This window comes from Oreochromis niloticus, linkage group LG12, assembly GCF_001858045.2.
Source record: "Oreochromis niloticus isolate F11D_XX linkage group LG12, O_niloticus_UMD_NMBU, whole genome shotgun sequence".
In the NCBI taxonomy this organism is placed as follows: Eukaryota; Metazoa; Chordata; class Actinopteri; order Cichliformes; family Cichlidae; genus Oreochromis; species Oreochromis niloticus.
The window spans coordinates 14,141,911-14,157,622 of NC_031977.2; the positions used below are offsets into that span (position 1 = coordinate 14,141,911).

Here is a 15,712-nt window from a genome sequence, read left to right on the forward strand (position 1 = left end):
TTGCAGGTTTGATAAGACATGCTGCGAGTAAAAGCGTTCCACAATGTTACACCCAATCTACATGCACTCCTGCACAACCTTACATTCACTTTACAGCATAACACTGCAATATATTCACTCTGATACAAAAACACCCAGCAGCAGTCATTTGCTACTTGGTTGCTTTTGCCCCACTTAGCTTTAAACATAGTTCACTAGATGTTTTGTAAGGAAGGGAGTGTTTGCCAGATCAGTGATTTTTGGGACTGCTGGCTGATAGTGCCATTTTGCCTTTAAATTTGTAATCAGTATCATGCACATACACACTTTTCTTTACTTTAGTTAAATGCTTGAGCTTGAATCCAACCTATATTTTGTGATTCAGTCAGTGTAATAATTACATTAAGTCAAAATCTATAGATATAGTACATGCACACACATAGTATACATGTAGCATTTTTGCAGGCAGCTCAGCTTTGGTCATGGCTGTGCAGCGTGTAAGTGGATTGATTACACCCTCAATGGGGTTCCAGTGGCTGACTGATGCTCAAATTAATAGATCCTCTGAACATAGTATACAAAAGCAGAACAATGACATGTGAATCATTCAGCAGGAGCAACTGTAAGGCCCAGATAATCCAACGCAGCCTCTCTCTGAACTCACAAAACTGTTATAAAAAGTGCTTCTTTGCAGTGTTGTCAGTCCACAAGCATGTTTAAGGTTTAAGGACAGTCATTGTGATCTCCACACTACTGGATGAGTTAAACATTATTTACATAGCAGCTGTCATTTCACCAGATGCTCAGGTTAGTCCAGATCAAAGCACTTCACAGGTTATTGACAAGCCAGTAATTAAAGCTCAAAACCAATCTAATAAAAGAAAGAAAGAAAATAAGAGCGCAAGAATAATTCATTTTATTTTCATTTAATTTCACAGAACTTTATTAATCCTGAAGGAAATTCATGCTCAGCTGCTCCCACACACAATAAAACAATCCCTCAATAAAAAAAAAATCATAAAGTGAATATAAAAATAACAGAAAATGTGAATTCAAGGATCTTAAGGTAAAAATAAAAAATATATAACCAGAAATAATTGCATTAAAAAAAATATAAATAAAATAAAATAAGTGAATCGAATGAGGTAAGTAATTTCTATAAACCACGCTAAAAAGCCAGCATAAAGAGGTACTTTTTGTTTTTTAAAGACTTCCAGCTGCTCTCAGGTCCTCTGGCACACTGGCTTGGGGCAAAAAAAAGGCTAAAAGCTGTCTCGCTGAAGGTTTTTCTTCTGCACTTTGGAACAACTGAAGGACTTGTGCCAGAGGACATTAAGAGTCATACTGCTTCAGACTAAGTATACGAGCCATAAATACTGAAGCAATTCCACGAATTTCTTTAAACCAAGTTAAAGAATTTAAAAATAATACAGAAACTGACGGCAACCAAAGTAAGGTCTTAAAGTGTTCTGTCTTTAAACACTTGACTGCAGAGTTTCTGAATCACCTGCAGTCAAGTTATAACAGCAGGTTTAGCAGAACATTCCAGTCCTGTTTGATATACACACATCCATAAGTTTCTCTGTGTCATATTTATGAGCTAATAAAAAGAAGATTAGGAAAGAGACCCTAAACAAGCTCTAAGTTATAGATTTTTGTTTCCTGCTTGTTGGCTTGGGGCAAGTCCAAGAGAATTCAATTTTTTTGACTTGTTTCACTCTCTGAACTTAAGAACCTATAAATAAAGTTTATTTTGGTTCACTTTTATCCAACTTGAGCTTTAATAAGTTTGGTGATATCTGGACAAAAATATATAAAACACAATATGAAATGCAACCAATTGGTCGTCATCAGATGCAGGGGGAATGAAGCTTCTGTGTAAACCTGTGTGTGTAACTGATGGCTTAATGGAAGAAAAAACTAAACAGAAAGACTTAATCATCTTTGGCTTGTAATCTTAACAGTGCAATTAAACATTTATTAAGCACATAAAAGTTTGATTAAAAAAAGTTGACTTTTGTATTCCCCAGCAATTTGTGCATCTCTCATAAAAGTGTAGTCTTTGTAGCCCATCTGCCATACAGAGTGTATCAAATGTGTTTTTTGGAAAGGAGAGAAATGGATATGGTTATCTCTCTGCTGTCTGTTACCTTTCTGTTTCTCTTACTGAGATGATTTTACCACCCTCCTAACTTGCCAAACTAATAGGCATCACATGAGCTTCCCCTCCACTCGCGCTCACAGCATGTCTCTGCAGAATGCATTTCAGGCTGCGTTTTTTAGCTGCTTTCTTCACGAGTATATGACAGAACAGATGCTTCCCTATTTCTGCTCAGCTGCCTATAAAGACATCATAATAGCTCACGTTTTACTTGCTGTAAACACTAACCTAAAGTGTATTTTTAGCTCTCCAGGCTTTTCTTCACCATGTGTTTTACAAATACAGTACAATTATTGTGTTGTGTGTTTTGAGCTCTGCCAAACACAACCGATCTGCAGCTCAGTAATATGCCTCCAGCTATACATCCAGCTTTTCCACTAAGCTGCTGCTTATGTGATGCTTTGTGTATAGAATGAAAACTCTTAACTTTACTGTATTCTTAATGATGAGTTTTGACACCTCAGTATATATCAATAAAAAGGTGTTTTGACAACCATTAGAAGGGTCCAGGTTTTTCCAAGAGTAGCTACATAAGAAGAAACCACCCTCACTAACTTCTGATGATGCACACCCAGGTATTTGTTTTGTAAGCACGCCTGAAATGTGATAGAAACCGTTCACTTTTCTAAGGAAATATTCGAAACTCAAATTTTCTTTTCTAGCCACATGCAAACTGCACAAAAGCCACTCATTTGATAAAGACAGAAAGATAGAAAGCTGTGGTACATCTCTCCTTAAACATCTGTCTGCATGTCAGCTCTGCAGAACCACAAACTGTTACAATTACTATTTACCCAGTGCACTAAGGATATAATGTGGTATTACGGTGATTATTCAGCACCCATAGAATTAGCAGTATCCAACACCCACGGGAGTAGTCAGATCACACAACTAGCTTGTCATCATATCCGAAGCAGTAGCGGGTTAATCCTGAGTCTTTGCACTGGTCTAAAAGGGGCAAGTGTGGAAGAGAAAGACAGAGAAAAATTGTGAGTCTATATGGCTCTCTGCCAGAAGGCCTTTGCTTTGATTTTTGACTCTGTGGCAGAAACACCCAAGTAGAAAAGATCTAGACTGCAGGTGACTGGCTGTGTGTGTGTGTGAGAGAGAAGAGGGCTAGTGAAGAGAAACAGGAAGACCAAAGAAAGGCTGTGTCTTATTTTGTTTTACCTTATTTTCAGCATGTTGGTTTATTTATGTGGACAGTTTGTGCTTCAGTCATTTTCTTGTTGGCTCTCCTTTGTTTATTGCACTTAATGTTTTTTATACTGTATGAAGAGGACCTAAAGTACACACTTTTTCAAGCCATTTTTGCCATGCGGGAATGAAGAAAAGGTAGTTTAAGAGTAAAGTTAATCGGTGACTAATATGCACCTTTTGAGTTAGATGTAAATTGCTCTCACGTGTAATTTATTGCATACACTCACCAACCGCTTGTTTGTACTGGGTTGGATACCCTTTTACTTTCAGACCTGTTTTAAATCTTCATGACATAGATTCAACAATCTGCTGGGAGGACTCCTTAGCGTGCACTCAACTCGAAAGTCCAACTGATGATGGTATCTCACTGTTGCTGCAGATGTGGGATATGTAGAAGCCGTTTGAATACAGTGAACTCATTATCACGTTCAAGAGATCAGTTTAAAGTTATTTGGGCCTTGTAACATGGCACCTCATCATGCTGGAAGTAGCCATCAGAGGAAAGGTACAGTTTGGCCCTAAAGGGTCAGCAACAACATTCAGGTTGACTGTGGTGTTTGAACAAAGCTCAGTTACTAAGAAGCCAAAAGTATGCTGAGAAAATATCCCCCATACCCTCAGACCACCAGCATCTGCCTGATCTATACAAGGCAGGATGGATCCCTGGTTTCATGTTTCCTGTTTCCATTTCCTGTTCTTAACTGACAGGAGTGGCACCCGTGTGGTCTGCTACTGTGGCCCCTTCTTCACTTCACACTTCACATTCAGATTTTGCATACCTTGGTTGTTGCAAGTGATCTTTGAGTGATCCTTGACTTCCTATCAGGTCAAAGCAGTCTGGCCATTATCTCTGAACTCTGGTCAACATAGTAGTTTTGCTCAGAGAACATCTGCTCACTGGATATTTTCTTTTTCTCACACCCTTGTCTGTAAACCCTAAGGCTGGGTGTGTGGGAAAATCCCAGTAGATGAGCAGTTTCTGGAACACTCAGGCCTAAATTGCACTAAAAACCATACCATGTTCAAAGTGACTTAAATCATCATTCTTCCCATTCCAAACCTGAGTTTGAACTTCAGCAGGTTATTTTGACCATATCTATATGTCTACATGCATTAAACTGCTGGCATGTGATTGGCTGATTAGATATTAGCATTAAGAAGCAGATGAACAGGTGTAGCTAATGAAGTTTGCTGGTGAGTGCATAATAAGTGCATTGACAGACGTCCAGCCATATCTCACTTTTTAACGTGTCTTGGTGAAGAACAAGAGTTAGGTAGGTGGGGGATCCTTAATATTTATCACTGCAGCGTAGTGGCGTGAAAGACTTCCCAAATTTATCTTTACTCACACTGCTGTTAGTGCTTTCCAACCCACAAAAGGCTTTTTAAAATGTTATGATTCTGTACAGAATAACTGGACAGAATTAATCTCTGCCTTTGAAATAAAATGAGGGTCAGGCCTGTCTGCTGGGTGGTTTTCTGGGGGACTTATTTTCTATAAGACTTAGAGACATTTGGGTTTGGTCAACATCTGTCCAGCATTTCAGATGAATTAGGAAGCCTTTCAGGCATTTATATTAAGCTAACAAATGCTCATCAGTTATAACCGCTATCACCTGTTTTCTCTTCCTCCCTGTCCTACTGCATGTAGCACTCTGCAGTAATAGTAGAGCTGGTAAAGTCTGAGAGAAACTGTAGCATAACCATAAATAACTGCAAAATGGCTCTCATTCTGTGCTGGGATAAAACAAGGGCACTTAAATGAGGGAAATATATAAAATGCTTTGATTTTTTAATTATGCATTTGTTTTCTGACAAATATCTCACACTTGTGACTTTAGTGACATGAACACATGGCAGGAAATAGTGCTGCAACAGTGCTTTGGACAGCACATCCCACAGTAACATCCACATTAATGACAGGACCCTGGGATTCCCAGCAGATCATTGCATTGTAGCGGGATGATACGTCTAGACTTTGTGTGTCAGTTGGGTTAATGTTGTGTGATTGGTGTGATTACTGCACCCCCCCCAGTGGGGGTTGGCTGTCAGAGTATGTCCAAGCTTTGTATAAATAAAAGTAAAACCATCTCTGTTTCTTTAATTCGGATTAAATATTGAGGAGGAACCACCAGCCCACAATGTTCCTCCACAGTCCTGACAAGAGCTACTAAGAAAGAGTAGGAGGAAAATGAGAGCAAACGAGCGACTTAAATGGACCATGAGAGAGAGGGATAGAGCAAGTGGGAGGGAACATGGTGGGGACAGATGGAGAGAAAGTGGAGGGGATGTAGGGGGGATGAGACAGGGGGAAAAATGGTTTGGGTATATAGCAAATGGGAAATGAGGTACGCAGAGAGTTTGAGGCACAAACAGAGGGAGACAATTCCTTGGTTCATTATCAGCAGGGCAGTTTATCAGTTTAAAATTTCATGAGTAGAGAAACTTATTTCCCTCGTTCCTCTGTTTCTCGCTGTACTGAAAGCTATTGGTTTATGGTTTCTCCCAGAAAGAAAGAAATATACATGTAAATAATTTATGCTTAAAATTCATCCAGATGAAACCATTAGCAGAGTGTTGTCAGACTTGAACTTTTACCATTGTTATTGCGTGAGCCGCAGAAGACGATTCGGAAACCCGTGATTGTGTGTTTGGCCAGTGTCAGCAGGGTCTTTGCCTGTTAAATGAAGATGAATGTTTTGCAATCAGCTCGGCTCGCTGGAGTATGAAGAGCTGTATTCTGATCCTCAGGGTATGCAGCATAGCACCTCTGAAGATGCAAGAATCCTGCCTGTTCCTCTTTAATTTCACATATCAATCTTCAATTTGCCAACACAACATCTCGCTCCTTCTGTCTTCCATTTGCTTCATGCATGCTTCTTCTTTCCTGCCGCCTTTTCTCTCAATCCCTGCCTCCACTTGTCTCCCTCTTCTTGTCATTAATGCGTCTTTTCTTAGTTCCTCTATTCCTGTCAAAAGACAGCTGGAATCCACAACAGATGGGTGAATTTATGCCTTGAGTGGAAGAGCAAAAATATTGAAACTGTGTCTACCACTGTGCTAAAGTTGTTTGCTCCCAGTAAGTACTCAAAAGCGTCTTTGAGTGTATGAGGTGAGAAAAAGGAAAAGCCGTCTGTTTACTTTCACTCACATTTATTGATGACTCTCTGTGGGATTGCTGAGATTAAAGCAGCCTTGCATTGTCTCAGAGGATATGTAGCTCAGCTTCTGAGCAGCAGTTTCCCAGCCATAGCAGGTAGCTCATACGCGCAGGGTCACCTTGGGGATGTAATTGGAGGGAGTGACGAGGGATGAGGCAGTGGGCAAAGGATGAAGGGGCAGCATGCCAGTGAGAGGCTGCTGTAAGATTAGTGATTGACAAAAAGATGCTGGGTGGAAGAGGAGAGAGCAGAAGCTATGGTGAACGTTGTCTATAATCATCGTTCATCTACCACACTATCTTTCATTGTAGTCCTGAAGGAATTTGACCAAGAGTCGTGTGTGTGTATGTGCATGTCAGGGAGTGATTGTAGGGGAATTCTTCAACCCACTAATGATAACTACAGGGTATAATGGCCAAAAAGCCAGATTGGTTGAAATTAGGCGCGCACACAAACACGCCCTTAACAGCTGTAGCTCTAGCTGCCCTCTCTGTCTTCAGATATTCTTTCCCTTTTGTCAGTATGAGCAGTTATTTCTGTAAATCATGTTGTCAGAAGGTCACACATTTCACATACGCCATTTGACTTTTTCAAGCCTCTACACAGGAGCACAGATGAGACTAATCAGTCTCTTAAACACAAAGTCATGCACAAACACTTGGAAAGACTTTAACATGTGATCTACAGATGGCTCCCTAAATGTGTTGTCAGTGTCTATTAGAGTGCAGGCAATGAGTCTGGCATTGTGGCAAATGATGCTCAAGCCACTGGCCACACTATGAAAATGCACACAGGTGCACTGTAACTCCAGGAAGCGAATGAAATTACGCTCTGCACCAGCGACTCACTGGTATCAAGAAGATCTCAATCGATACCTTCACATCTCATTACACTTCTATTTCACCTCCGGAAAGACCCCATGATTAGATGGGCACATGACCACCACATGCACATGAGCATGCACGCACCTAAAAGCTACCCTTATTAGCAATTAGTTTTTGTTCAAATTAGCAAAGAGCCAATAAAAACAGATCATGTAAAATATCAATGTGGACTTGAATTACTTGTGTTCACTTAGCGTGAAAGCGGGAACGAGATATAGCGGGATAAAGGGGAGCGTTAGCCTACAACATTGCAGCATTGCCCAAGGGATGCAGCAGCAACAGCAGCAGCAAAGACTGCGGATTCCTGGAGCCCCACGAAATGAAGGCATTTGGGGTGGGGGTGGGGGAGGGGGTGTAGATGGGAAAGAAGATGTGCTGCGGGGAGGGAGGTGGGAGGAGATGGATGGCTGGTTGTAAGGGATTAGAGGAATAGCTCATCAAGCATTCAGAACACGGATTCTCTCATGCTCCCACAAGGTGCCTTTCACACATGCACACATATGAGCACGTGTGCCCACACGTTAACACCATTACGTGTGCGCTGTTGCTATTTATGACTTAAAAAAAAATCAAGAAAACCCACAGCATTTCTCAAATTACCCTCTCAGCTGACTTTAGCTTGCATCCGTCGCACCATTTGCTCATTCTCACACATGATGTAAAATATGCAGCAAATAAAGATCTAAACTGGGCAGTGAGTAAAATATTCCCTTTAAGCCTAATCCGAAAAGTGTACGACACAGCGGAAAAAAAGACCAGAATGAACTGTGTTAGGGGAGAAAACCCGCAGTTCTTATTCATTTGAACCTCCTCCCTTTCGTGTTTTTACTCGTTCTCCTCAGTTGCCTCCTCAGCAAATCCCTTCATTCCCTCTTTCCATTGAACAGGCTGCTTGTGGAGTTCTCTCTATAAGAGCCAAGAGAGAGGGGGACTACCGTACAGTACATGAGAGGATTTCATCAGCTCTCCCCCTTTCCTCCACCGAGCACCTCAGCAGAAGTGTTTTTAGTGAAGCCGTTTAATCCAGCAAATAAGAGCACACACGGTGTAGCTATATTACTTTCTTTATATGCTATGAGCATACATTAAGACATTTGCTCCAACAAGAATCGAATGACTCAAAACTAAAGTCACTTTGCTTTCACAGGAAAAACCTCACCTCTCTTCCAGACGCTCTCACTTTTCTGTCTCCTTGACTTTCTTTCTGTGTGTGTGTGTGTCATTGTCTGGTCATTGTCTCACAGATAACAGTTTTCCGGATGGGATCGGAGGGTCATCAAGACATTGACCTTGCCATTCTCACGGCGTTACTCAAAGGTGAGTATGTTGGTACGTGTGTGTGTTTGGTGTTTGTTGAAGCATGAGTCCACAGTGAGTGACTTCAATTTCACTCCTCAAATGTTGTTATTTGGCAGTTTCTTTACATGAAAGGAAGATGATTGTTTCAGAAAGCGTTCCTTCCTCATACACTGTTCCAGTTAGTTGCTCAAATCACACAGGTTTCTGGGGTTACACCTCGTAGCTCTGGAATAAAACACAGAGAAATCTGTGCGTATTCTTCCATTTAGTATTTTCTGATAAAAGCAAATTTTATATTATTTTATCAGTTGCTTTCGATCCAGTATAGAAGTGAGCAATGGGTAGACATTTTGTGTTCACTTATTGTCTAGTTTGCATCCAGCAGTTATAGATGACCGACTTTTCACCTTGCTAATTTTTTTTCTGTGTTAGTTTTTGTGGTAATTGCACTGAATGATGGTTCGAGCTACACATTTGTTATACAGAGATGATGAAATATTATTGTTAGGTGATCCTGTTCAGCTGCTCGTTAACATAAATGTCTCATCAGCCAGTCACATGGCAGCAACGCAATGCTTTTAGGTGTGTAGATATAGTCCAGATGACCTGCTGAAGTTCAGCCTGAGCATCATAATAGGAAACAAAGGTTTAACATTTAAGTGACTTTGTGTCATGGTTGTCAGAAAGAGACGGGCTGGACTGAGTATTTCAGAAACTGGGATCTACTGCGATTTTCCCGTAAAACCATCTCTAGAGTTTTCAGAGAATTGTGCGAAAATATCTGGTGAGCTGCATTTCTCTGGGTGAAAATTCCCTGTTGATCCCAGAGATCAGAGCAGAATGGACAGACTGCTTCAAGCTGATCGGAAGCCAACAATAAATCACATAATGATTATAGACCCAACGAATACAGAAGAACACTTTAAAATGTAAGACACATCAAATCTGGAAGCAGATGGTTTTCCAGAAGCAGAAGACCAGGTGCCACTCCTGTCAGCTGAGAACATCAACAGTTATCCCAAAATTTGACTATAGATATGACAAACTTTGCCTGTTATGTTGAGTCTAGATTTCTGCCAAAAGATTCTGATGGTAGGGTCAGAATTTGACGTAAACAGCATGAAAGCATTGAGCCTTCCTGCCTTTTATCAGTGGATCACTCTGCTTGTGCAGGCATAATAGTGTGGGGGTATTTTCTTGGCTTGCTTAGTGCCCCTTAGTACCAGCTGAGCATTGTTTAAATGGCACAAGCTACCTAAGTATTGTTGCCGAAAATGCCCATCCCTTTATGACCACATACAGTATAAAGCATCTTCTGATGGCTGTTTTCAGCACGATGCCACGTCAAAAAACCCAAATCGCCTCAAACTTGTTTTGAGTTCACTGTATCCAAATGGCCTCCACAGTAACCAGATCTAAATCCAATAGAGCATCTTTGGGATCTGGTGAAACGGAAGATTGACATCATGGATGTGCAGCCAGCAAATCTCCAGCAACTATGCTATCGTGTCAATATGGACCAAAATCTCTGAGGAGTATTTCCAGCACCTTGTTGAATATATGCAACAATGAATTAAGTCAGTCCTGAAAGCAAAAGGTGGTCCAATCTAATGCTATCAAGGTGTAACTAACAAAGTGAGTGGTGAGTGTATATTTAGGTGTCTAATTGTTTAAGTAATTACTTAAACATAAGGGGGTTGCAGCTCTAGTTTCCCAACAGCTACAGTATTAAAGCCATTACAGGCAGGCTTACAGTGAGCTCAGCTTTCTCATTTTGTATGCTAATTAAAAACCTGAGATAAAAATAACACCTGTAAAATCATCAATTAGCGCAAACACAGCTGCTCATTACCTCTGTGGCTGGAGACAAGTAATTCCAGGATGACACTGCCAGTCCCCCGTAAGTGCCCTGTCTTTTGTGGCATTTCCTTTGAAGAATATATTTGCATTTAAGTTGCACTTATGAAATACATTTTCACGAGGTAAAAAGATTTTTTGTGAAAGCCATGTATCATCTAAGCACAGCTCATGTTGTAAAATATCTTATATTTACACATGTACAGAACTTTATGTGGCATGGCCATTCAAGGGCTGCTGTCATGGCCAAAAGTTTTTGGCACTGATATCACTTTCAAAACTTTGGACCACCAGTGTTTCTCTCTTTTAAAGGAGAAACACTGAGTACTCTGGGACTGCACGTCAGATCACCTTATAAAATATCTCATAAATGGCTCCTCAGAGACAAGCTAATAGTGATTTAAAGGCTCATATCCTTCTTGTTTCCTCCTCCATTTATCACACTGCAATGCATTCTATTTAATCAGCATGACAACATGAGGACTGACACTGTGAAATATGCACAAAGAAGCGCTGAAGAGCAAACCATTATGACCAGCTCTCCGTCATGTGCTGTTGGTCTTTGCTGTGACAGTAAAACACTTCACACCCACTGAGTTATGGACTACAAGACTTCTAAAGTGGCTCTGGCACTGAAAAGTTTACATTTTTAGGGTATACCCCACATTAAACAGCCCTTTCCTGTTTAATGTTTGTCCCTCTCCAAACCATTGTTTGAAAGTACTCATTAATGCTGGCCATGAATGATTCACAAGTACTGCCATTTTCGAGATTCTCTGAACAGTTGTCTGGGCACAAAAATTTGGAACTTGGAAAAAAAAGTTCAGTCTTTTACAACTTCCAATTCTCCTAGATCCAATACATTCACTGTGAGTGGACATAATGCTTTGGTTCATGAGCGTACAGTTGTAAAAAGCTTTATATTCAAGCTGTTCTGTAACAAATTCCTATACATTTGTTAATAAGAATGAAAAATTACTAACGTAAACCACACACACACACACACACGAGTGGGAGAGAGACGGGATTCATGGATCCATTTGCTCAATTGGTTGTTCAGTAGGTTGTATTGATTGTGGTTTCTGTTGCTTCTTCTATGCTCACAGGAGATTGCATGCATTTTCTCTTCCTGTCACACACACACACACACACACACACACACCTACACACACACGCACACACACACACACACACACACACACACACACACACACACACACACACACACACACTAGAAACTAGAAGTACAGACATCATGCATGCATGCCAAGGATCAGTGATTCCTGTGGGAGTGCTTAGAAATTCAACACATATGATTGGCTGTCTCAGGAATTGTTCCCTAGAGGAACATGCCAGTCCACAGACAAGGAAAAAGTGCAAAAGAGTAGCTTGCAGTGATGATGAAAAATTTATTTGGCCCATCCATTAATTATCTTCATCCCAAACTCTTTTTCTTTCATTCTGTTACCTTTTCTATATATACATAAGGTTATTGTGTTTAATTAGATCTGCTATTCATGTCTGTTCACATTGTTAGAGAAGCTTTTGTGAATAAGTGAAGGAAGAACGTGAAATCAAAGAGCGAAAAGGCAAAATAGCAAAAAGAACATAATTAAAAAGAAATTAGAAAAATTAAAAATGAGTTAGGGGCAAAATTGTCTTATGATCAACAGCACAGGGGCCATTTCAGATGCAATTCTCATTCTGCAGCTGCGTGAATGAGATGCGTTCAAGGCTTTTAGTGTAAAATGAAATCGGTCACATCCTGCCTGAGAGCTTTTTAAAACACTGGATTAGACTCCTTCACCAAGGAACTAAGCCACCGCCTGAGGCTCAACAAAAAAAAAAAAACATCACAGTCAGGAATGCACAGAGTGGGGCGAACTGAGCAAGAATCGAAGAAAGAGAATTTAAGGGGTGAGCGCGAGCCTCTGTGAGAAAGATAGAAAGATTAAGAGAAGTGGAAAGAGACATCGCAGAGAGGAAACAACAACTACACACAGATGGTGCAAGTGTGGTGAGGTGGGAGTAATTGATGGCCTGCTGTCTGGGGTAGTCAATATCCTAAAGATTGGGTACATAAAGTCAGTTGACTTCAGTCCAACCCTGCAGGAAGAGAGAATGAAGTCACAGGCCTTTGATAAAACAGGACCTCCTTTCCTTTTAATATATACATATCTCCCCTAAAACTCCTATTAGTGGGCAGTGCTTGTTATCAGTGGGACTCACTCCATTAAGCTCTAGTGATGCAGCACAAGCCTTAAGTCAGGGAGAGCAGGCTGTAAAGTGATGATATTGGGATTCTTAATAAAAATCACACCATCTTGTCAAACCGGGGATATTATTGTGTTTTACCTTATACTTGATTTGTCAGAAGGCTAAAAAATCAATTTCTTCCTTTGTGTTTTTCTTGTTTTTCTCTGTTTGCACTGCGCTAAATTATTGTTGGGAACAGCAGGCTGTGATCTTGTATTACGTCTCATTAGTCAGCATTTGCTGAAATGTGTTGGTACAAACAGGTACAACGACAAAAAATAATATCTCTCATGGACTGACTGTCTAGTCAGTTCAAATGCTGTAAGTGCTTTTTTTTAACGCAACCTTGAAAAACTGAGTTAATTCCAAAATATTAGATGACAGAAAACAAGAGGGGCGAGAGAAAGGAAATGATAGGAGTGCAATTTCATTATGATATTAATTTCAGTCACAGTCACCATTTAGAGGAAAATAGCTCAACAGATTTACACAAATCTTGTAAACAAGGTATTTTTTCCACCCAGCATTACACTCAATTTAATCCACTCACACTCTTTTGTTATTATTATTATCATTTTAATCTTGCATTTGTATACAGTGGAGTTCTTTTACTTTGTCTTCTAGTCATGTTACTGCTATGTTTTCTGGAGGACTGAAGTGAAGGATCAGAGTACTGTAAATGATTTTGGACACAGAAATCAAAGGAAAAATGTGTAGTCCACATTTTCTGCAGGGATGAGGTAGAGTGTTAAAGAAATGCTTATATCAATGAGTAAAGATGGGCTCTTCTGTTTTACAGACAACAAGCGCAGCAAAGGCACAATACTATTCATAAAAGCTTCAAGTAGACCAAACATTCGTCTTGTCACAATAACATTTTGCAGTTTAGCCGAGCACTTCAGCAAAACTGCAGCACTGTACAAATATACAAATTCTGCAGAGTAATAAATCAACACAATGTCCATTTAGAATAATCATTAAAAATTATATATTTTGGGTGATTCTGATATATTGATGTTGATATATTGATCAAAGATATAGATGTGGCAGTGAGGATATACTATAAATAGGAAAAGGCTGAAGAACAAAGCACACAAATATATATATATATATATATATAGTTGTGTTTCTCCTAAAGAAAAACTTGTATGTGTAACAATCCATACCAGGTGCTAATGCTTCAGCCCCAGATCAGCTGAGTTTGGCTTTGGCGTGGAACAGAGTGGACATCGCACGGAGTCAGATCTTCATCTACGGACAGCAGTGGCCTGTAAGAAGCAGATACAGTATAAACCAGAATATATGTGATATATATATACTGTGTTATTACTTATATTCACAGGATGTTTGAACCTGATTTATTCGCCCTGATGCGATGAAACAGACTGTTAAAAAAACTGTATGTCTCAACTCTGAATTTCACAGTAGTTGAATTTGAGCTTATTACTAATACTGCTCTAATTATTATAACAATGATAGCTCATGATGCTCAACGTTGTTTGCATAAGAAGAAATACTCGATGTAGTTCTTGTGTATAGGATGTGGTATCACTGTATACTGTGTATGTCCTAGGTTGGTTCCCTGGAGCAGGCGATGCTGGATGCCTTAGTTCTGGACAGAGTTGACTTTGTCAAGCTACTGATTGAAAATGGAGTCAGCATGCACCGTTTCCTCACTCTTTCCAGGCTGGAGGAGCTCTATAACACGGTAATGACAAGCATAAAGTGGTGAAAATGCGCTTTTAAAAAAAACAAAACTCATTCTGTTACTTTTTTCTTTCTTTCAACAGCGCCATGGACCATCAAACACGCTGTACCACCTCGTCAGAGATGTCAAAAAGGTATGACCATCACTGCCGTCCCAGTAGCTCTGTTGCTGTTCAGTATGGGAATGTGGTATATTAAAGAAGACAAGTTTGACTCCATAGAGTTGCAGTTGCTTTCTTTGTGGTGTGTGTTGTTATGCTGTTCGCATCACTCCTTATATATCTACATTTTGCACTAGTTGCTGTAAACTGCAAATAGAGGCCGGCCGGCTTTTCTTTTTCAGCTGGAGTTGCGGGCTGCAGTGGCTGTGTAGTGCTGTGCACGACTCTCATCCCTCTCATGATTCCTCAGTTTACTCCTTTCTTTATCAAAGGCACACACCACCACGGTAAACAAACACTACATGTATTAAATATTGTTTTATCCGCAGAACTCGGAGCAATACTGAGCAAAGTGAGACCACAGTGGAACTGCTGCAAGGCTGAAGAGCTTAGTAGTCCCACAGTTTGTTTAAGTTTTAACTTGTATTTTAAATGGCCTGTAACTTGATTTCTTGAATAGTGATAGTTGAGACACAAGGTGATTCAGAGAGCTTTACGGGGGAGTGATAGAAAAACACATTTAGAATATTTAAATAAGGGATGTCAAACTCATTTTACACTGTGGGCCACATGTCCCCACTTTGATTTTACGTGGGCCGACCAGTGTGAAGAAGTCTAACTGCACATTTAATCTGTGAGATATTTTAATATAGGAAAAAGAAGTGTAATTTCAGCAGCACGTCTCAGCTTTTGTACATGATAAAGAAATGCTGCTTCCGTACATTAGAAAATGTGTCAGCATGACTTTGGACTTAAATTGTAAGGAAAAAATGTGTAAAATGACAGAAAAAGCTCTGGCATGTCATTGCCTACAAAGGGTTTTTTTTTCTTTTTTTCTGAAACCAATGTAAAATCTGATTTTTTTTTAAATTGTTTACTATATATTAGATAGCAAAAAAAAAAGCTTAAAAAACCCCCAAAACTTCTATGGTGCCTTAAAATTGCTCATGATAAAAGGTGAGAGCATGTATTTTACATTCAGCACATATCATAGTTTTGAGAGATGATAGAGAGGTCAACAACCATTACCATTAGCATGGAGACATG

The 15,712-nt window shown here is 39.9% G+C and overlaps 1 protein-coding gene across 8 annotated transcripts in view; it reads left to right on the forward strand.

Annotated features, from left to right (window-relative positions):
* Nucleotides 1-15,712, forward strand: part of trpm3 (transient receptor potential cation channel, subfamily M, member 3) — a 115,374-nt gene that overhangs the window by 72,745 nt on the left and 26,917 nt on the right. For all 8 annotated transcript variants that reach the window (XM_025897019.1, XM_025897020.1, XM_019366116.2 and 5 more), the window contains exons 9-12: nt 8,630-8,702; nt 13,967-14,067; nt 14,371-14,505; nt 14,588-14,638. In XM_025897019.1, coding sequence (XP_025752804.1) covers nt 8,630-8,702; nt 13,967-14,067; nt 14,371-14,505; nt 14,588-14,638 — 360 coding nt within the window. The remainder of the gene's footprint in view (nt 1-8,629; nt 8,703-13,966; nt 14,068-14,370; nt 14,506-14,587; nt 14,639-15,712) is intronic.